This window comes from Cetorhinus maximus, chromosome 3 (genome assembly GCF_964194155.1).
Source record: "Cetorhinus maximus chromosome 3, sCetMax3.hap1.1, whole genome shotgun sequence".
In the NCBI taxonomy this organism is placed as follows: Eukaryota; Metazoa; Chordata; class Chondrichthyes; order Lamniformes; family Cetorhinidae; genus Cetorhinus; species Cetorhinus maximus.
Window position 1 is genome coordinate 183,513,697 of NC_135881.1, and position 23,145 is coordinate 183,536,841.

The following is a 23,145-nucleotide window of genomic DNA, read 5'->3' on the forward strand; positions in this document are numbered from 1 at the left end:
AAGGTGGGTGCTGCTGCACGTGAATGACCGTGAGGGTACCTTTCAGATGGAGACACTCTTTCGAGACTTGTAAATATTACAAAATAAATTGTGGCCATAGCTGTCAGGCCTTCATTGTGGTTGGGGGAACCACGGTTGTGGCCTCACAGCCCAGCAGATCCACGGAATAGTTTGATATGAAAATATTCTCAGTTTTGATTTATTTTGCCTGGCAACTTCATCTTAAACTCTCTAGATTTAGGAATACTGACATTTTGCGAGACAGTGGAGAACTAAAATATATTTACAAATGTAGTCCATTCCTTGTTTTCAGATCTTCCTTTTTTCCCCTTTCATTATTGCCAGCGGACAGATTAAGTGATCCTTTATTTTAGTGAGAAAAACAGGGACTTGAGCTTGTATCCTTCACCTGGGTCAAAGGTAAAGGCTAAGCCAGCACTTCCATGCTGTGGCATTCCCTGGCAGGCAGCTGCCAGTTGTCAAGGAGTTCAGCTCCTTCCGAAAACTTCTGAGCACTTTCCCTTCTCTGTGCTCGATGACCTCAAGGACCTTTCAGCTATTACTAACATTAATGAGGTTCAGCTTATCATTATCTTTCGGCTGTCTGACTGTCAGACAAAAAGCTGAACCCTTGCTTTTTTGTGTGAGCTGACATGAAAGAACATTCCTTGCTCAAAGAATAGGACTCTACTGTGAACATTAAAAAAAATAGTATTTTGGCCTAAATATTTGAATAGTCTTTCAAAAAAAAGTGGTGCAGCGGTAGATAATGCAAGTTTTTGTGCTCTTGCACAAAGACAAATGCTGAACACCATTGGCATTTTGCCAGTTTACAATACGAAAATAATGGTAACGTTTCAGTACTTTGACTTCTTTATTTAAAATATGTAGCTGCAGCAATATGAAAGCTCTGTTTAACGATGTGTCGATGCGATCTGTTGTCATAAACTGTTCAGCAAAATCTAATAATGACACATAGGTTAATGTAACATGTGTTTTTAAATAGATTTATTTTCTACTGCCTGTAATTGCTAATAATCCAACTGGATTTATTTATCTTCCCGCACACAGGTGAAGCAGCTTGATCACGTGATAGCAAATATCTATAAAGGGCATGAGAGGGCCACAAAATCACAACTTTGTTTTCATCCTATTTGATTTCATTCTTCCAGAATACCAACCCCATTATCTTCTCAATTTCAGCATTTAGCCTTGAATGAGCCCAGTGCCTTGGGTGAAACTACGTTCCCAGCATCCTTTAAGGCCTATTAAATTTCCAATATTAGAATGAGATCGTAGGAAGGGATGCATCAATTATTTGAAGTTCTGGGAACTATGGCATGTTGCAGGAATTAACACAATAGACACCTTCGTCAAAAAATATGGTTAGATTTTTCTCCACTGGAATATTTTTGGAGGGAAAGAAAATGTAGGCACATGTTAGATGTCCGTTACTTATTTAAAATAGAAGTCATGTTCACAGGTGTGAAAAACTCCATGGAGCCTGTTTAATTTTGAGAACCCACACAGAACAGACTAGTTTCAATTATAACCATGCATGTTCTCATCATTGTCTGAAAGATCAAAAGCAAATTTTCCACATGTCAGTTCAAGCTTGCTTGCGTCTTTATTCTCTTTACAGCTTAATTGGTGTAGTACTGTAGCATAGCAAAGACAACTGCAATATTTTGTGGCAGTTATTGCTTGTAATGGGCTCATATGGAATAGAAATTAATGAATCCCTCATAAAACTTTTAATCGATGGGTCAAATCCATTAGAGTTGAAGTAATCTGGAAGTTAACTTTATTTTTTATTAAAATTTAAGTTGCATATGAGAAAAAAGCTTATGTTGCAATTTTGACACAATATGAATTCTTTCATGTTCATTCTGCGCGAGTAGAATGTGTCACGATCCTTGGCCAGACCCCAGGACATGAGGGGAGATCTGGTTAGGGAGCAATAACGTTTTATTTAAAGTAAATAAAGGTTGAGATTCAACACACCTGCTTTCGGAATAAAGCCACAAGATTCCATGGGTTTTTAACAAAAAAAGAGCAAAATTTACTATACAAGTTTAGAAAGATAAAACAGCTTACAAGATATGTCTTATACTCTAACATTCTGTTCTCCTTGGAGAGGAGAAGGCTAAGAGGAGATTTGGTAGAGGTGTTCAAAATCATGAGGGGACAGAGGAGATAAGAGAGACCATTCCCCCTCATAAAAGGATTGAGAACGAGATGGCACAGATTTAAAGTGATTCGCAAAAGAAGCAAGTGCGGTGTGAGAAAAACCTTTTTCGCACAGCAAGTAGTTTGGACCTGGAATGCACTGCCTGGAAGTATGGTGGAGGCAGGTTCAATTGAGGCATTCAAGAGGGCATTGGATGATTATTTAAATAGAAACAATGTGCAGGGTTACGGGGAAAAGGCAGGAGAAGGCGCTGAGTCATAATGCTCATTCGGAGAGCCGGTGCGGACAAGATGGGCCAAATGGCCTCCTCCTGCACTATAACAATTCTGTGATTCAGAATTAACATGAGGTACACATGAATTAACAGACAAACTGTGGTCAAACACACCACACTACAGAGTAAATGGCAGATGCAACCAATGTACTTCTCAAGAATCCACGCAGACGTTGGTATCCACTGTGAGTTACACAATCTCTTTAAACTTTGTCGCCTTCGCAAGGGATTCCAATTCTGTACTTTCAAAGATCTAGCCTCGGAACTCCCTCATAGCCGATCCGACTCAGATTGCCTTAATGACTGCTGCCTTCCAGGGTTTGCTCCTCAGGACCTCTCCCGAGCCCTGACTGCCTGGAGACTGCTCACCATATCACCTCTGCTGCCTGGAGCCTCTTCCCCTGACTTCTGAACACATCCAGTCACATAGGATTTCTTGAGCCCCAACTCTTGGCTGTGCTGAGCTATCTATAGCTCCCAAAGCTTCTTCTAAGCTGAACTCTCTTAGCAGCACAGAAAGCAAATGGCTAATGGGACTTCATCTGAGCCCCAATTGCACAGAGTTACCAAAGGGCTCCCAGGGCTAACAGCAGCACTTTAGCTGCATGGAGCTAGTCACCTTCTTCTTCACCTGTTCATGACTAACTGACTGACTAAAATTGACTGACCTTTGAATTGATGTGGGGAACCTATCAACACACTCACAGCGGGTCCCACCCTTGTTACTAGGCAGGAACCACTATAGCTGCATTGGAACATTGTAATAATTATAGTTTTTGGGAAATGTAGGATTGTAGCTTTAAGAATAATCCTGTGTTGTAACATTACATGATCCATGTAACCCAATGGTTAGCAGTGCAGGGAACCTCTTGAAGAGCGTTCTTCTTTAATTTGAATTTGATGCACATGTGTGGTTGCTGCTGTGTCTTGTCAATAAAGTTAAATGTTTCTACTAGAAAAGTTGTCTGAAGATCAACTCTGTAACAAACTGTTAATGAGGATGGGATCAGATTCGGCGCTGTGCCTCGCCTAGCAATTGTGAGTATCTAAGTTTGTTAAAAATAAAAGAAGATATACTCATCCGCAATGTTATGGTTTGGATGATTTGATCCCTTTGAGCTAGCCACAGACAATTAGCCTCAATATATGGAACATCTTGTGTTCTTCTTTCAAGCAAGCAAAATCACGGGGGAGAAAAAGAGGAGAGCAATTCTCCTGAGTGTGGGAGCAAAACCTACAGTTTAATTCTAAGCTTGACAGCCCCCAGTGCCCCAAATTCAAATACTTTCATTGAATTAGTAGATCTCATTAAGGGACATTTTCAACCCAAGCCCTCAGTCACAATGCAGAGGTTCAGGTTCAATCCACGGAATAAAGCCCTGAGAGAGACAATTGCTACCTATGTGGCAAAATTAAAACAACTAATGGAATATTGTGGTTTCGGTGAAACCCTGAATGACATGCTCAGAGATCATTTGGTATGTGGCGTGCAGGAAGACACTATTCAGTGAAGATTGCTGGCTGAAGTGAATCTTGATTTTAGGAAAGCATTAGAAATAGCGCTGACGATGGAAAGTACTTTAAGGGATTCACAAGCAATTCAAAGGGCACAAATTGGTGCCACTCTCCTGGCCGGGTGGGAACATTCAGCCGAAAGTAGCGTGGAAAGCTGAGACTCCGCTGCGAAGTGGGAAACAGCCCCCACTAACCGAGAGAGTAAACAGCTTAGCAACTAAATCGAAAAACAACTTTCATTGATGTGGAAACAATCAGTGTTCTAGTGATTGGAAATTTAAAAAAGTACAATGTTATCTTTGTCACAGAAGTGGACACATAATGAGACAGTGCAAAGCGAGGTTTAAACAGGCCTTCAAACAACAAGCGAAGTCCAATGAAGTCTGTAGTGTGGAAGAGCCAGAAACAACCAATTCTGACATTTATTCATTATTCAACGTGAAAGTTGGGAAGAGAGAGCCAATATTTGTTACACTGCAAGTGAAAGGTAAACCATTAAAAATGGAGGTAGATGCAGGTGCTTCTACCACTGTAATAGGAGAACACACTTTCAGATATTTAAATTAAGATGATCAACAATTAACTGAACCGGCTAGAAAGGCTGGGTGTCATAAAAGCTGTTCTGTTCTCAGAGTGGGCAGCACCCATAGTCCCTGTCCTTAAACCTGAGCAGACCGTCCAAATCTGTGGGGACTATAAACTAATGGTCAATAGAGCAGCCAAACTGGACAGGTACCCTATTCCCAAAATTGAAGACCTATATGCCAAACTAGCAGGAGGGACACCGTATACAAAGCTTGACATGAATCATGCAGATCAGCAACTGGAACTGGATGATGGGGATTCGTAACCATAAATACCCACAAAGGGTTATACCAATATACACGCCTGCCCTTCAGTGTTTCCTCAACCTGTGCCATTTTTCAGATGGAGAGCTTACTACAGGGACTACCTCAGGTTGTGGTCTATCTGGATGATGTACTGATAACTGGATATACAGAAAAGTAGCACTTGACTAACCTCGAGGAAGTCCTGAAGCGATATTTAGAAGCAGGAGCGCGCATGAAGAAGGAAAAATGCACTTTTCAAGCAAGTGAAGTCATTTATTTGGGTCATCGGGTAGATGCCCAAGGGTTACACTCAGTTAAAGCAATTAGAGAGGTGCCTGCACTCAAGAAGCACTCTGAACTTAAATCATTTTTAGGGATGATAAATTATTATGGGCGATTTCTACCAAATTTATCCACAGTTCTAGTCTCTCTGCATTCACTGCCAAGAAAAAACCAGCGTTGGTTTTGGGAGACACCCCAAAAATAAGCCTTCATGAAAGTAAAACTCTCTTCAAATTTGTTAGTGCACTATGACCAGATGAAGGAATTAGTGCTAACCTGCAATGCTTCTCCCTATGGAGTGGGAGTGGTACTATTTCACAAAATGGATGACGGCACAGAGACACCAAAAGGCTATGTATCCAGGACACTTACCACAGCTGAAAAATGATATTCTCAGATCGAAAAGGAAGGTCTGTCAATTATTTTTGGTGTAAAAAAATTTCACCAATACATGCACGGGCGACATTTCATGATAGTATCAGACCACAAACCACTTTTAGCGAGGAAAAGGCTATCCCTCCCATAGCTTCTGCAAGAATACAAAGATGGGCCCTAATTTAAGCAGCATATGTGTACACCTTTGTATATGAACCAGGGATTCATATAGCAAATGCCGATGCCCTAAATCGCCTTCCTTTGCAAGGAAATGATGCACATGTTCCAATCCCACGGGAACTTGTGTTAGTGTTGAATATTCTTGATTCCTTACTTGGCGAATTATGATCCAGTCCTGTCTCGAGTGAGAGACCAAGTGTTACATGGTTGATCCCAGGAACCAGCCTCCGGTGAATTGAGCCAGTTTTCAACCGAAGACACGAGATGAGCAGTCAAGATGGTATTCTACCAAGGGGTGCACAAGGAAGGGAATGACTTTTAGTAGAGCTACGCAGTGCCCATCCAGGGGTCTCCCAAATGAAGATGATAGCGCAGAGTTATCTGGGGATGGACAGCGATATTGAAAATATGGGAAAACAGTGTGTGCAGTGTCAACAGCTACAGAAGTTGTCAGTGGCAACACCATTACGCCCATGGGAGAGGCCTGGTGGACCCTGGGTGCGATTGCACATTGACTACATTGGTCCTTTCCTTGGAACCATGTTTCTACTGATTATAGATGCTTATTGCAAGTGGTTAGACGTTTATGAGGTAAAGTCACCAACGTCCGGTGCTACTATATAAGAACTACACCACCCAAGGATTGCCAGAGGTAATCGTCTCAGGTAATGGTACTGCATTTATGAATGCGAATTCCAACGATTTATTAGCCTCAACAGTATCAACCACGTGAAGACTGCATCATACCATCCATCATCAAATGGACTGGGGGAAAGGACAGTACAAACTTTTAAGAGAGGAATTAAAAAGTTAACAGGTGATTCGCTGGAGACCAACTTTCTCGTTTTCTATTTCACTACAGAATGACCCCCCCACACTACGACAGGAGCAATACCTGTAGAATTACTGATGAGGCACCGTCTTCAAACAAGACGAAGCCTGATACTTCCCAATTTGGAGGGGAAGGTGGAGAAAAGTCAAGGGAACCAAAAAGCGACTCATGATTTGCATAGCCGTGAGTGACAATTTACTGTTGGAGAAGCAGTATATATAAAGGACTTTGGTGGAGGACCGAAGTGGTTACCTGGGTAAGGTGAGTTCTGTGACCAGACCACTGTTGTACCAAGTGGAAGTGGAGAGCTGGATCACCGGTAAGCATGTGGATCATTTAAGAAAAAGAGAGATACCCCAACAAAATGATGTTCCACCTGTAACCATTACTGAAGCAGTGCTTCCTGTTGAAATTGCTCAACCAAGGACAGACGTGCCCAATGTCATTGTCAGAGTTGAAGACACTGAACTGCAAATGCCTAATGAGGTACCCGATGTTAATGCGGTTCCTGAGAATGTGCTCCTACAAAATAATCTGAAGTCATGGAGCTGCAACGTTATACACGGATCAGGAAACTGAAAGACTGAACTTGTAATTTCATGACCTGTGTCAATATTGTAATGTCATGAGATAAATATCCTTATAAATACAAAATGTACAGAAAAGTTAAAAGGGGGAGGAATGTAGTAATTATAGTTTTGGGAAATGTGGCTTTAAGAATAACCTGTGTTGTAAGATCACATGATCTGTGTAAACCAATGAGTTAGCAGTGTGGGGGGACCTCGAGAAGAGAGTTCTTCTTTAGGTATGGGTTTGATGCACATGTGTAGTTGCTGCTGCTGCCTTGTAAATAAAGTTAAACGTTTCCACTAGAAAAGTTGTCTGAAGATCAACTCTATAACAATCATGCTATACCTTAAAATGTTACAATGCCCATAGACTGCGAACTTACATAACACGAACAGACATAATGAATTGAATCCACAACAAGTGGGAGAATCATTGATTTGAAGATCATTATTCTAAACTTAGAAATATTTAATATGATTTTTTGTCCTGTTTGCCTGCCTAAATTATGATGGTTCACACTCAGAAAATGCATCTATTTGAAACGGTTTTGTCCATTCGCTGCCATTATATTGTAAGCTATAGTTTGCTGTTAAAACATGGGTTTATCAGATTTTATCCATAAACACTGGGACATTTCCCCAAGGAAATGGACAAGCAGTTTGGTTTTGGGTTCAGTGGCAAGGATTGACAGGCAGCTTGTTAAAAGAAATGTGGACATACATATCACCTGCTTTAAGAAGAAATGTAAATTCACAAACAAACTTTATTATCCAGGGCATAAAAGCCCAAAATAGATATAGATCAAGAAGACTATTTGGTGCATCTTCATCCTGCCAGTCAAACCCTACAGTGCCCACCAGCAGCCCCCCCACCAAACATATCATTCCAGCATCCAATGAATTCTTAAACGATTCCATGTTTCTTGTTTCCACTACAAGACCAATCTTCAAGCCAGAATCCTGGGCCTGGATTTTCACAGGGTCATGGAAACTCTCTGGACCTTCCAAAATGGCGGCCGGGACTCGGATTCAAAGCTCCTGCCCCTATTGATGATGGATCTTATTTTTTCAGTCGGATAAAGGGGGCAGGATGTGACTCGCGCATGAGGGAAACCCAAACTCAGCAGGGCCATTTGAACTCAGTGCTGAGTTCATACAGACCGCATTTCTGATGTAGCAAGGATCTTAACCTGCAGTGTTGGAGTCACAAATTTTTAGAGTAGATATAAATGCTCTTGAAGGGCAAATGGGTCATGATGTGAAGTTATTTAAATGCCCAGTGCTTTAAAATTTAAAAAAAGGCTGCCTGTGTCAATGAGAGGATAGAACCCCTCTGTTCTATTACTTACAACATCTGTTTGTTGATATTACCCTGAGGGCTCTTTAGGAACGCTTGTCTGCTTTCCATAACCTATAATTATCTCAGCAGGAGAGCTCTAAGTCCACAGTTTAATTGACAGCTCAAAGAGGTTATTAAAGGAATAATTGTCTTTGATGCGGGCTTATGAATTGGAGTCTGTTTGTTTTTATAAAGGATTAAGCGCTTTAGGTGATGCAAAAATTTTGAATGGGCTTTCAAGAATGGGAGTGTTTTTTATGATAGTGAAGGCTGGGTAATAGATATTTAGACCTTTATTTATTTCATCTCAGCTGGCTCTTGAGGTCTGTCCATGGTGGATACTGGGTGAGTTGGCACAGAGGGTGTAAGGGCCAAAGGTTTGGAAGGGGCCAAGGGTGATGGCTGGTTTGGCATGGGTTGTCAAGAGTTGGCATAAGAGCTATAAGGAGCATGGGGTGGGTGGGGTACAGGGGTTGGCATGGAACGTATGAGGGGTCATGGGGTGGGCAGGGTGGCATGACTTGAAATGGTTTGGGCATGGGGAGTGGGTGGGGGGCATGAAGGTATGAGGAGTGAGGGCTAGAGGGTCTCAAATATAAGCAAACAAAAAGTCCCAGAGACCTGAGACTGGCCTTTTAAACTACCTGCCCTGGCACTTGACTGCCCCTGTGGCTACCTCTGACCTTGTCAGGGGGCGGTGGGCCTGACCCAACCCTGTACCTTACCCTCCAGAACAAAGATCCTGCCATTCAGGGAGATTCTCCCGAGGTGGGTGAGGTGACCCAGGAAATTTCCCAATTCGCATTACCCGTCTCTGGAGCGAAAATCCAGGCCCTGGTGTTTATATTGGAATTGTGTCCAATAGTGTCTTCCACAAGGGAATTGCAAGTGAGATAGACAGTGCCTAGTTCATCCATCCAGATTGATTCTAATGCCTCTCTGCCTCACTCCCCACATTGTTGCAGTTTTGTTTCTTAAATAATTATAGGGTTTGTGCCTTCGCCACTTTATCTGAATTTTGATTCTATTTAATTGTGATATAGAACCTGTTTATACCCTGGAGAGACAAGAATTCTACTTTCCAATAAGGACCACCATGAACAACTAAAGAGGTAAGATACACATACAGAGGCTGGGATTTTCTGTTGTGGCGGGACCCACCGTGGGAGATTCGGCAGCCCGGCCAAAGGTCCATTGACTTTTGGCAGGACTGGATGATCCCGGCGGCAGGTGGGGAAGTGAAATCCCGCACAGGGTCTTTCAACAGAGGACTAATGAATGCAGAGGCTCCAACTCTGAAAGTAGGTTTAACAGCAGACCTGATGGCACAGATGCAATGGGACAATTCTAACTGAACCCAGCTGGCGAGAAGTTGATGGGATTGGGTCAGCTGCCTATATTATACTCCACCGCTTTTCCTTTGCATTCAATTCAAGATTTAAACCTGTTGCACAAACTGGTTGCTATAGTTACCTACAAAACAACACCTACTGCACTTCAAAGTAATTCAGGAAGTTCACAGGTCTATACTGTCACAAAGACAGGAAACTGTGACTGAGTGAGAGCAACCTACAACTTCAGCAGCTAACCACAGACATATTGAACTGTTAAGACCTGTCTTTAAAGTAAAAACAAGAAGATACTGATAAAGAATGGCTGTCATGACTCATCTAATGGCTAATACTGTAAAGTTGATGACTTCTCTGGAAAGTCTATATGAATTGCACTGTAGACCTGTTACCTGGAATTTCGCACCTGGTTGGAGTGTTTGGGGGGGGGAGGGGGGGGGGGGGGGGGTGGGTGGGGGTGGTTGGTGGTAGTGCCAAGGTCCACTTCAGGCATTAAAGGAAGGCATTAAGGGTGAAAATTTCTGGACTTTGATCAGATACTCATCAGACATTTAAAATCCCTGTGGGGATGAGATTACCCCCATCTCCTGTTGATCTATATCTTGAAATGTGTCAAATGTTTTGGAGATGCAAAGATCAAAAAATGGGATTACCTGGTCTACAACAATGAATACATGACATGCTAATTGACTTCCCTTCTGGGAATATACAGACAGGAGATTATAAATAGTTCTGCTAAGCAGAATGAGAAAGAACAAGTAGGAGGAGAAAGAAACATGATGGTCATCTAAAACACTTCTGGAAAAGAGCAGAAAAGATCTCTCTCTCTCTCTCTCTCTCCCTGGGAGCTAAATGGCTGTTTCCAACAGGGTGCAGACCTGAATAAAGTCAAATCCAGAATTCCACAGGAAATTACTAACTTCAAACGGCCGTAACGTTCAACAATCTATGCCTCAAAGACAAGTAAAGGACTTAATCGTATATAATTTTATCTTTTTATTGGACACTAAGGGCAGAATTTTGCTCTTGATGGGCAGGCGGGCCCCAACGGCTTGGTGCGGGTGGGCAGCCGATCGCCGCCGCTGAAACGCGCCACGCCGCCATTTTAAGTGGGCGGGCCAATTAAGGCCTGCCCGATGGGAAGCACTATGCGCTTCCTGTGTGGGGGTGGGGGAGGGATTCCCCAACTGTCAGAGTGCGCTCTTTCGTGCATGCATGGTAAAGAGCGCACATCTCCCTGAGACTAAGTGCTGCCTCAGGGAGATCGCTGACAGTGTTTGAAACTTTAAAGATAGAAAAATAAAAAAATTATTAACATGTCCCCTTCATGTGACAATGTCACACGAGATGGGACATGTTAATAAATATCACAAAAACTTTATTAAACTTTTTTAAAACAGACATGAAACCTCATCCCGCTGGTGGATGAGATTTCATGTTTTATCAGAAGCCCATTGGGGCTCCTGGCCTGCCTGCCAACCTTAAGGTTGGACGGGCAGGGCCTTTAATTGTTTTAGTTATCCTGTCAATGGCCTCAATTGGCCATTGACAGGTCGGTGGGCGGACAGCTGATCACGCTGTCCCCCCCCGCCTTCCTGAATATTTAAGTGGGGCGGGATGGTGGGTTCCCCACGACGTCATCCCGCGTCATTTTCATGTCGGCGAGCGGGCCCCGCCCCCAGCTCGCCGACGGAAAAATTTTGCCCTAACTTTCCCTACTTCTGATGTGAGTGTGTATTGTCACATCTTTATTATTTTTTCTTGGGTTTGGTAACTAATAAATTTACTCTTTCCTTGACTCAAGAAAACCTGTTTTGATTGGCTCCTTTTTACAAATAAATACATTTGGATTGGAAAAGGGGATTATGGGGAAAAGAAATTTCAAGAACCTTTGTTGCGACTAACCGAGAGAGCTGAATTAAAGGGCAGCCAGCTCACTCCTCCTCACCAAGTCACAACAATATTAATGCCAATACTCTTTTATGTAAGCAGAGAAATATGCTGTGAAGGGATTGGCTGAACAATTATATTGTTCTATCACCAATCTGTTCTAAAACCTCTAATTTATGCAAAGTTTAACTGAAAATGTAAAAACAAATTGCAATGTAATAGTTTGCACTGTGCTTCAACAGTGCCTTTTAAAGTAACTCTCAGTTGCCTTACAAGTCACGTGCTGAAAGGTGTGCTTCACAGAGGTAAAATAAATCTCAATGTTTACTTATTTTAAGGCTTTGCATATCGTGTGATCCCTGACTTGATTTGTGTGGTCGTACATGTCTATTTTCTTGATATTGGTAAGGAAGTGCTCCCATCCAAAACATAATTTGGCAGACAACGGGCTGGATTTTACCAGCTCTCTAGGGATAGGCTGGGAGATGTGGTGGGGCACTGACGCCTTAAAATGGTGAGGGAAGGCATGGATGGACTGCCCATTATTTTCCCACCACCATGGCATTTTACCAGTGTTGGGGAAGGTGGAGGATGGCGGTCCCATCCAGAGTCCAACTGAGCCACTTAAGCGGCCAACTCTTCCTGCTGCCGCTGTTAGTTCATCAGAAGCAGGTGGGCCCCTCCGCTGCATGGGGGAGACCACATGGTGAATCCTGGTGGTCTCCCTGCAGGCTTGGAGGTGGCTACCCTATGGCCAATTAGCACTCTGAAGGCCATAAAGGGGCCCCCTGTTGGCAAAGACCATCCCCATGGCCACCCCCTTTGCCCACACCAGCACCCCACACCCTTCACAGGGCCTTCCCCAGTCCCCAAACTGGTTGGGTGGGAAGCCTGCTCCTATGACATCCACTCTGCTGGATGCAGTCCTGATAATGGCTACCACTCCTGCTGATGTTGCTGAGACTGCTGCCAACCTTCTGGCTGGTGTGGCATCTCTTGGGGGCAGGTGCCAGTCCTTCAGAGAGTCTGGAGCCCTGATGGCAACTAATTAGTTGCTGGACAGCTGAAACTGTGGCTGGGTGTCCCACAAAACATTGAGGCACAATTGCCCCTGGCTTTCAGGCCTGTAGTCAGGCCTCTGCCATGCCTACAAAATTTCAGCCAATGTCTCATTCATTTTATTTATTGATCGAAAGCTGGAATTAAAACAGGGAATAATTAGAATACATTCGTGAATCAGATTACAAGTGGGTTTTTTTTGGGTCAACGGCGGGGGTGGGGTGGGGGGTGAGGAGGATGATGGAGGGGATTGAGGTGCATTTAGGGTTTCTTCATAGTCCAACTGTCGAATTGGTGAATACTGTTTTGGGGTTGCCACCACTACTGCAGATACAATAAAATCGCAGCCTGAATCTGGCATCAGAACCTGAACTGGTGCTGGGACAAAGCTACATGGGACTTCTTGGAGGGGGAAGTCTCAGTCTGCTTTGTTGAAAAGTTAGTTTAGGGCCTTAAGCACCTGATTTGGGGTAACAATTCTATTGCAGCACTCCTGGTCTGTGCCAGAAGTGCATCTTGCAAAATTTCACACTTCCACACCATGATTCCTCCCACTAAAACGTCAAAACCCTTACAATACAACTTTAGAATTGGCGGAAAGCTGTTTTGGTTTCACACAAGCATCAAACCTGTGAATCCCTTGCATTTTTGTATGTAGGGGATTTTCACCTTGCGATAGTGACCAAAGGGCCCATGGTATCTGATTTCACACGTGCACTGTGAAGCTCTGTCAAGAGTGGTTCTCTCCCTTGTGAAGGGACGACGACTCTTGCTCCCAACAATAAGATATCATCTTGACAACTTAATTCAGTTTTATGGGTATAGTATCGTTTAAACTCTTCAGAGGCTTGCGCATTTGACTATCCTTGCAATACCTGTTCTCAGACTCTTGATAAAATTGGATCCCGGTTTGTCCAATTATTTATCTGCTTCGCACAGACCGGTGAGGAGTCCAGGAAATTTAACACAAGTCCAACCTCTTGAGACACTGGAGCATGTGTGATGCTATCTGGCAAAGGAAGATGACTGAGGGCATCTGCATTTTCTATATGCACACCTGGATGGTGCATAAAGGTGTACTCATATGCTGACATCAAAGCCCATCTTTAAATTCTGGCAGAGGCTATCGGCAGAATTGCTTTAGCTTCACTAAATAAGTGGCTTGTGATCTGACTTGTGTCAACCATTCAAATATTGATGGACTCCTTTACTCCAAATATGATGGATAAGCCTTCTTTTTCAAATTGTGAGTAACCCTTCTCGGCTGCAGACAGGGTTCTGGAGATGTATCCTATTGGCCTTTCGGGTTTGATTTCTGTCTTTTCTTCTTGTGTTTGCAGCAGAGTTTTGCCTCGTCCTTCATTCTGATTTCATAGTCAGCCAAATTTCTCTCTGGTGAAATCTTACTTGGTTCGGTTTGGGGGGTGGGGGGGGGTGGTGGGGTGGTGGGGGGTGGGGGGGGGGTTGAAATACCCATTCGCATCTTGGAAAGTTCCATGACTTCTAATGCCTCCTTTGTCTCAATCAACTGATTCTTCAGTTCTTCTGTCTCCTTTTTGTATCTTTTGGCTTCCTCCTGGAACATTGAACATTGCTGAGTTTTTTCTGCCAACTGTTTCTTCAGTTGGTTCAGAGTGGCACCGCATTCGTTTCACTTCTTTTCATGATTTTCCTGAGGAACCAAATCTGACCCGAGGGATCCTTGCATCTTGCGAAGGTCCTTCGGTTTTCTTATCTCATTCCAAAAGACACCATCATATTCCCTTATTAACTCAGGAATTCTTCCTGTTCTAACTTGAAAAATTTCTGACTAGTTGAGCTTAATTTCTTTCAACCAAACGTGGCTCAGAAGGCTAGGTCCTTCACCTGTTACAACAATCACTGGCAACTGGGTTGTCTGTTGCCTGTAGGATACAGGTACAGAGGCAATGCCTTTCATCTGTATTGCCTCTCCAGTGTATGTCTTCAGCTGAGCCATGGTTTCCTCCAAATTCACTGGCTAAGTATCTTCACTTAGATGCTTGAAGGTGTGTTCTCCCACCACTGTGGCCGATGCTTCTGTGTCAACCTCCAATACTAGAGGTTTCACATTTATTTGAAGGGTGACGGTGATTTGTTCAGTTTTCCTGGTCTTGAGATTATACAGGGAATAGATATCAGCATCAGCAGCTTCTAGCTCATTTATATTATCCACTTCAATCATCTTGGCCTGCCATCTGATTGGCAGACTTGATTTCACCCTGCATTGCTTTATAACATGCCCTTCTTTGTGACAGTAGTGGCATTCTGCCTCTTTAAATCTGTAGATTTCTGGTGCATGGTTACCCCCACATTGGTAACAATTTAATTTCTGAATCGCTGGTGAGATGCTTCCAATATTTCTTTTTGTTTTTTGAGTGGTAGGGACTGTCTCCCGCTTCGCGGTTGTCTCCAAGGCTTTAGCGCCATGCCCGGCGGTAGATTTCCGCACCAACTGAAGAACGGCGCCATGTTGCACACTCTGCAAAGCCTGCGAGTCCCTCTCAGCACTCTCCATTGCTAACGCTATCTCCATGGCGTGCTTCTGGTCAATATTAACTTCTGCAAGTAAACGGCGCTGAATGGCATCGCCTTATATGCTGCAAACCAAACAATCTCGCAACATGTCATTGAGAATATCTCTGAAGTCAAAGTGCTCTGTTAATTGTTTAAACTTTGTGAAATACATTATGATTGACTCACTCTTACTCTAGTTTTGAACTTGAATCTTTGCATGATCACCAATGGCTTAGGCTGAAAATGTACCTTCACGAGGTCTACTGGCTTATTAAAAGATCTGGAATTTGGGGCGTTTGGGGCCATCAGACTATGGGTGAGGTTATATATCAAGCTCCTGCAGACAGTTAGAAAAATTGCTTTTTGTTTCTCCTCTGCTTTTATTTCATTTGCCACAAAATATAAACCTAGGCGCTCTATGTACCGGCTCCAGTCTTCCATGGATGAAATCGTACGGGTTGATTCTGCCAAAGAATGGCATTACTGGTGAGTATATGTCCTTTCTTCCCTTAAAAAAATGAAGTACTCACATTTAAGAGGTGGGGTGCAGCGTCAGAGCTATTTATCCTCATCGCCAATTGTAATAAACTTGGTGTACCAGATAGGTTTCTTATTAGAAACAGTTAACTTTATTTACAGAGCTCCTGATGAAGCTACATGCTTGAACCAGGTCCACAACTAGAAAGCTCCGCCCTTAAGATTACCCGCACTTGGGGCTGTTTCGTCTGTACATTCATATGATCCCCAATACAGCATGAAAGGCTTTACTTACAATCACTACACAGTGAGTATTCAATCATTCCATTTATATGCTTTTTACTATTACTTTTCATTTAATATCTATTGACTGCCACTAACATAAAGGTTTAATTCCAGCAAATTTACAAAGTTTAAACTGGCAATTTATGAAGAGCCAGCATCTGTTCTGAATGTTGCTACATTTTGTCAACATTTATATGAAGCACTATTTAACTTTCTCCCCTTTAGCCACCTTTCAAATAATCATTTCACACATGGCATCTGTTAGCTGACCTGCAGATGGAAGTGCATGGCCTGTGCATGACCCAGGAAAAATGTCAGCTCAGCCTCATTCCCACTGCTGTGACTATAAGCGACAGGGGAATAAGTCTGGAAAGTGGATAATATTAAAGGCCATTTCCTATATTTTGAAACAGAAAACTATAACTAGAAGTGCAGCATGTCTCATTACCCATCTGTAATTGTTCACAAAAAGAGCACGGCTTTTCAGAATGTTTAAACCTGCATCCATTAGGAAGGTCGTTGATGCTATGCGTCAGGGTGAAATATAAACTCATTGTTCAGCCAATGTCTAGTTTGCGGAGCCATTAATTTGGTGGAATGACCAATTGAGGTTGGCTTAACTGAGGTTTTTAAATAATGTATCTTAGCCTTGTTCAGTGCAACATTTTTATCCTTTGATCTGCTTTGAGTATAGATCTCTTATTCTTCTCTATCATTTGTCTTTGTTGAAAACTTTATTTCAGTTTTTGTCAAATATTATAATGTGCAGAGATAATTAACTACAAAATATATCACTGCGACACTGTTGCATCGAAATAAATACACAGCTGCTCTTTTTTCTCATAGCCAAGGCATTGGCCCCTCAAAACGTGCCACCATCTATGAATTGTTCATGGGCAGTTGTGCATTTCCTAAATGGCTAGTGCCATTCAAGAGGTGTGTCAATATCTCATGAGGTCTGAAAATGTGACCAGTTTTGATGTATACCACACTCAAAAAATAAAAACAGTTTCCAATGTTTAAATCTGAGTCACCCTTTTTGCAAATCTTATTCTAAACGGATGCTAATAATCATATTACATATTGTCAAAAGCTGCTCTAATTCACTTCAGTTATATGGTCGCTAAATTCCTGAAATACGGTGGTGCCCCATCAGTGTACTGCAATTGTATTCTACCAGGCGACGAATGTGATTTGAGTCATCTTTTACATTTAAATATCCGTGATAAGAGCTTCCATTTTAAAAAAAAAATCTTTGTGAAGTGACATTAAATGTTAGAATTATCCATTCTTGAACATTCCTTTCTTCTTGGAATATCCAATAATGAAACACTTTACACATTCTACCAGGCAGATGAGCATTATAAAAGTGCATGGGTGAAATATTTTAGCTCCAAGTGTTAGAAATCTGCAATCTAGGGAGCAGCAGGTTTTCCAGAATTATTCACCGACTCTCGTGTAAGGTAACCCTTTTGCCAACCAGATTTTCACGTATTCCCAAAAGCATAAACTGTGTAAATAGAACAGCAGATGCTTGAAGGCAGGAGTGTTTGATCATAACAGATTGTAAACAGCAGGTGCTTCAAAGCCTCAGGTAACCCTAGACATTCAGCACTGATAATATACTATCTCTCTACATTAAAACACAGTTAGAGATGTACTCTTTTTCATCAGGGTATCAGTACTGATGTAGCTCAGTAAGCGCTTAAAAAATTGTTACTTAAAACCGACAGGAATCATGTTCAAAATTATTATCTTTTGGTTTTTTTTTCTGCTTTTTATCCCTTGCACCATTATTCAGTTCAAAAAAAATGTTTTCCTTCAGTTGGTTTATGCTGTGCTCCATTGCCTTAATAAAGAGGATGAGGAAATAACCAGTTCCCAGCTCTCTGTTGAGGGATATGTGACTGGCTACGAGGATGCATGATAAAGTGGCCCCAGTTAGTCATCTGCAATCTTTTCTCTCTGTTGGGAAACCGTCTCTCTTTTCCCACCACACTTCTCTAGCTCCAACTGTTATAAACTGCTCAACACCTTCCCTTTTATTGTTTTTCCCAATTGCTCCTTCCCTGCTCATTGCCTGTGTTCCTCATCATTCCCCTCTACTATTCTCTCATTACTACTCACAGAAGGATTGACAGACAATGTTAGCTCATCAGTATTTGTATTCATTTTATGAAAAATGTTTCGACATAAAATCATATCTGTGAAACCTATAACATTTACACATTGATGAATTCCAAATCACCTGTATTGTGTTGTTCATACACAGTGGTGGTTTACAAATTATGAATGGCAAATTTCATTTCAGATTGTGGCCTTTCTCTGTGGGCAGCAAGTGTTGGCGCTTTGGCTGGCCAAGGTCAGGAAAAATGGTGGCCATTTATCTTGTTGCTCCAATGCTAGATTCCTTGCAAGAAGACCTCTTCCTGTGTTTATTTAGTAATATTACCTCATTTACCTGACAACTCCTCACCAACAAGTGTTGGTATGCAAATTGTTCAAAAGTAGTTATCTGACAGCATTAAATTTTTCATGCATTGGGCTAGTGTTTTGAGCGGGAAGGTGACAATTTCAAAGAATGTGTTGACAATAGCGCTAGTCAATAGATTAACTGGTATGTTTTGCACTATTTACCTTTTAGTAATGGCATATACTTCTTTCTCACCCATCTTCCTCTGCCAGGCACGCAACTTTCCATGGATGGTTGTCGATCTAAGGTAAATATGAAGGATTCAGTCATCTGTTGCTCTTTGGTTCCCAATAACTTCAAAAGTGTTTGGCTCATACATTTATACATCTGCTGAGGTACTTCCAACCCACTTTAACACAGAACAAAGATTCAGTCCCAGCAAAGGCTTATGGGTTTGATTGGCAGCTATGTCAGAGCTGGGAAAGGGGGACAGGGTCATTTTCAGATTGTTGTCCCCTTCGAGCCCCTTTCGAGTCTGTATGACCCTTCTTCAGAGCTCTGAAGAAGGGTCATACAGACTCGAAACATTAACTCTGATTCTCTCTCCTCAGATGCTGTCAGACCTGCTGAGATTTTCCAGCATTTTCTAATTTTAGTGTACAGGTGTTGGGATCACCACAGGGCCTATTAAAGTTTATCTGTCTTTGCTTTTTACCTGGTTTTTCCTGGAATGTACTTGCACCAGTGTGAGCACTGGACTTTCTCATGGCCCCTTCCAGCCCTGTTGGCATTACTGGCCCTCTAAGGAGCTACCTGCTCTCTTTGGCAAGGCAGCGACAGCCCTCAACATGGCTGCCACCTACCTTTGCTTCCAGTGCCAGTCAGGCAACACCCACCTCCTGGAGGCACTCGGTGCCTCTAATTCGGCACCGAACTTGCCTCCTGTCCAATTACGCCACTTATTTTTAAAACCAGCATTGTAGGAGCAACAGCGACAGAATTCACCTGGGTGTCTGGTTCCAGACCTCACTTTGAAAATCCAACACATGGGATCTGCATTCAACATCATTGCACCTGCTTTATGAGCACAAAATGGCCTCACTGATAGATTTATTAGTGGAAAGGCCAAATATCTAATTATATATCAATATATATTTATCTGATTTTTAATGACTTACGTTTTTAAAAGTGCATTGCAAGATGTGCAAGAAATGCCAGGCTAGAAGTAGAAGACATTGAAAAGGGATGAAAGCTTATGAAGCTTAACAACATTAATGATGATGCTGGGGTTTGGTGGCTTTGGAAGTGTTCTTGGCATTTGGAAGTGTTGAAAGGGGAGTCGTGGAGTTTGGCAGCAATAGAATTGCTCCTCCTGGGCCTCCAAAAATCTCTGGCCTGCAGCTAGGGTGATCAAGGGCCTCCCGTCCCATGGATTGGCTCACATCTCAGACCCACATTTGCTCAGAGTAGGACCCAGCTTATTTCTTGCTGCAGAATACCCACTTGACAGTTGCATCATTCCAGCAGGTTTAAGTGAGAGTTGAAGCTGAATTTGATTCATGCCTCGCAGAGCAATGACTTCAGCTACTTCAGAGAAATGATTTGCAGCCAGGGATCCCGGCCTGTGAAACAGCAGGAGCCCTAGGAATGTGAGTCAGAGAATTAAATAGAATGTAAAACATAGGAATGGATCATTTGGCCCAACTGGAATATGTTCATGTTTATGCTTCACATGACCCCCTTTCTACCCCTCTTCATCTAATCCCATCAAGATAATGTTCTGCTCCTTTCTCCCTATCTAGCTTCCCCATAAATGCATCTATTTGCCTCAACTACTCCATATGGTAGCGAGTTCCCTTTTCTAACCATTCTCTGGATAAAGTTGTATTTTTCTGAATTCCCTATTGGATTTATTAGAGACTGTCTCATATATACGGCCCCTAGTTGTGGTCTCCTCTACAAGTGAAAACATCTTCTCCATCTTTACCTTATCAAAAGTTTTCATAACTTTAAAGACCTCCATCAGGTCATCTCAGTCTTCTCTTTCCTAAAGAAAAGAGCAGCAGCCTCTCTAATCTTTTATTCCCTCAGTTCTAGTAACATTTTAGTAAATCTTTTTTGCACCTTTGTCAGAGTCTGTATATCCTTTTTATAAATAGAGAATTGTTCACAGGTGTAGACTAACCATGTTCTTTAGAAGTTTTCTCTTTTCCAATCCTCCCCCTGTAGAAATGAACCTCGGTGCTTTGCTTGCTCCTTTTTAATATAATGGTTGTACGAACCTGCGTCTCTACTTTTCATGATTTGTGTATCTCCAGATCCCACTGCTCCTCTATTCAATTAGACACGTACGTAGACTTTTTATTCTTCCTTTCAAAATATACATTTATCTATAATGAAGTTTATTTGTCAGGTTTGTGAATGTCTTCTGTATTTTATTGCAGTCCTTCTCAGTATTGGTTGCAACCCGCAATTTGGTGTAATCTTGCAAATTTTGAAATTGTATTCCAACTTCCAAGTATCATTTATGCAAATAGTGAACAGCGGCGTTCCCAGCATTGATCCTGTGGAACACCCCTTTTGCCTTTCTGAGTGATTACTTTTAAATTCTTATTCTCTGCTTTCTGTTTTGTAGCTATTTTGCTATCCAATCTGCTACTTGTCCTCTGCCTTCACCTTTCCAGAAGTACACAAACTGAACTAGTGTCATAGACACAAATACAGAATTTGATTTTAATTCACTGAAAATAAATTGCTTTTCATTTGAATAAAACAAAAATATCCAGAGATGTCATTAGTAGTCTGCCATATTTGAACTGAATCTCTGTGTATTTGTTTTTAAATCTCTCTCTGTCACGCAATCGTGCATGCACTCAATTGGTCTGTTTATTTTAAAAAGATATCCAGTGTAAACTGTAATGTATAAAGCTTTGCAAATTGATCCTTTAGATTATGTTATAATAATTTTGAAACTGAACAGGCAGCTACTGTTGGGAAATTTGTGCGCACCACATATGCTCAGACTATAGGATCTATTCTCAGCTGCCAGAGTCACAGCTGGAAGCAAAACTATCAAGTCGAAGCTGAAGATTGTGGAAGAGACTGAGACCTTCAATTAAAAATATTAATGAAGGCACTCATTAACACAACTCAGACAAATTGATAACTTTATTGTTAAGCTTAATCATGTTATTGTAAAATCTGCAATTTTGGGTTATTTTTATGTTGCAAATCCTTTTTATTAATAATAAGTTACAATAGGTTATCCTGACTGGCCATTCTAAATTGGGAGCTTAGACAGGTCTTTAATGGCTTCTCTTTGGTAGATTTCCAGCTGATTTCCTCACTTTTGGTTTGTATGTGTTTCATTTCTTCAGCTCATTGATGCTGTTTTAATTAGAACTAATAAACAAGTATGACAGAGCAAGTATGCCTTCCAAAAATTGTTATACAAGAAATGAATGTGCATTGCAAAATGTTTCATATATAATAAATAGCTAGGGAGATGAATATTTACGGTTTGAAAGTTGGCCTGTTATTGGTAGTAAAGTGCATTGACAATGCCTCACATTATAGGCCAATTCCATTTATGGCCTCAAAAGTAATGTGATCCTGGCAGTGGTGGGGGGAAAATGGGGAATCTGGACATTGCCTAAACATTAAAGGGTGCTGCTGTCCAGTACTACATGGGAACTCAAAGATGCAGAGACCTGTTTGCCTGGATCTGCTCTCTGCTCTCATTTGTCTTTCAAGGGGAGGCCAGAGATTCCATTCCTTACCAAGTATGATGAGAAACCGTGGAAATGTAAGAGACACACACAATCAGGGGGAGCCCTGTCACTTTCCTAAGGGTTCCTGTGGCCTTCTGCAAGAATTTTAGCAAGAGGCACGGAATCCCTGAAGAGGCTGGGGCCCACATCTTTAAATAAAACTTTAGATTGTATGTAATTTTCAAAGCAGTCACTACCCAGTAATAACACTTCACTAGCAGCTGGTTTCAATTTGTTACTTAAAGAAAAAAAACTCTCCCCATCCTCATATTGTTAGTTATTTCTTGGTTGTGCCAAGTGCCGTTACCAATTATATGATTGGGAAGGTTAGTTTCTATGGGGTATGTACTGGAGTTTCCTGGAGTGAGCCTTAGGAACTTTGGTGCAATGGAGCTAGTTCACAGAAAAATAATTCACAGCAAAGATAATTCTCAGAACTTGAACTCTCAGTCATATTAATAGATGAACAGAACTGAAACTATTTAAACTGGAGTAAAGAAGAATTGAAGAACACATGATCCAATGCAACAACAAAAGGAATGGTTAATTTAAATGAAAGCAGAATGTTTAACTTGGGTCACAGGAGGAACATAAGCATAATATTAACAAATATCAAACAATTGTTTCAAACAAAAAACAATGGTGTTGGATAAAGCAGTGCTGGAGAGAGCAGAGGTGGCTTGCTTTATTCCCAGTCCATATGGCCCGACACTCATCTCCCACTCCAAAAGTGGTCTCCCACTCTAATTGGCACTATCTCCCAACCCATTGCCTAACCACACGTCAGACAACCCATCCTATTTTATCCTCGAACATCAGTATGCAATTGCATGTGATAAATATTGCATCACACCCAGACATGTGTATTATCAAATGCACCGGGTTTAGTCCTGGCCAATATACTATGCCATGACCTGTAAGTGCTGCACCATTTTAACTTTTAATAACTTATCTGCATGAACATTAAATGAGAGATTGAT

The 23,145-nt window shown here is 41.8% G+C and overlaps 1 protein-coding gene across 2 annotated transcripts in view; it reads right to left on the reverse strand.

Moving 5' to 3' along the window:
* LOC144679083 (genetic suppressor element 1-like) overlaps positions 1-23,145 on the reverse strand; it is a 330,347-nt gene that overhangs the window by 274,701 nt on the left and 32,501 nt on the right. For both annotated transcript variants that reach the window (XM_078539365.1, XM_078539364.1), the window contains exon 2: positions 18,620-18,697. In XM_078539365.1, coding sequence (XP_078395491.1) covers positions 18,620-18,697 — 78 coding nt within the window. The remainder of the gene's footprint in view (positions 1-18,619; positions 18,698-23,145) is intronic.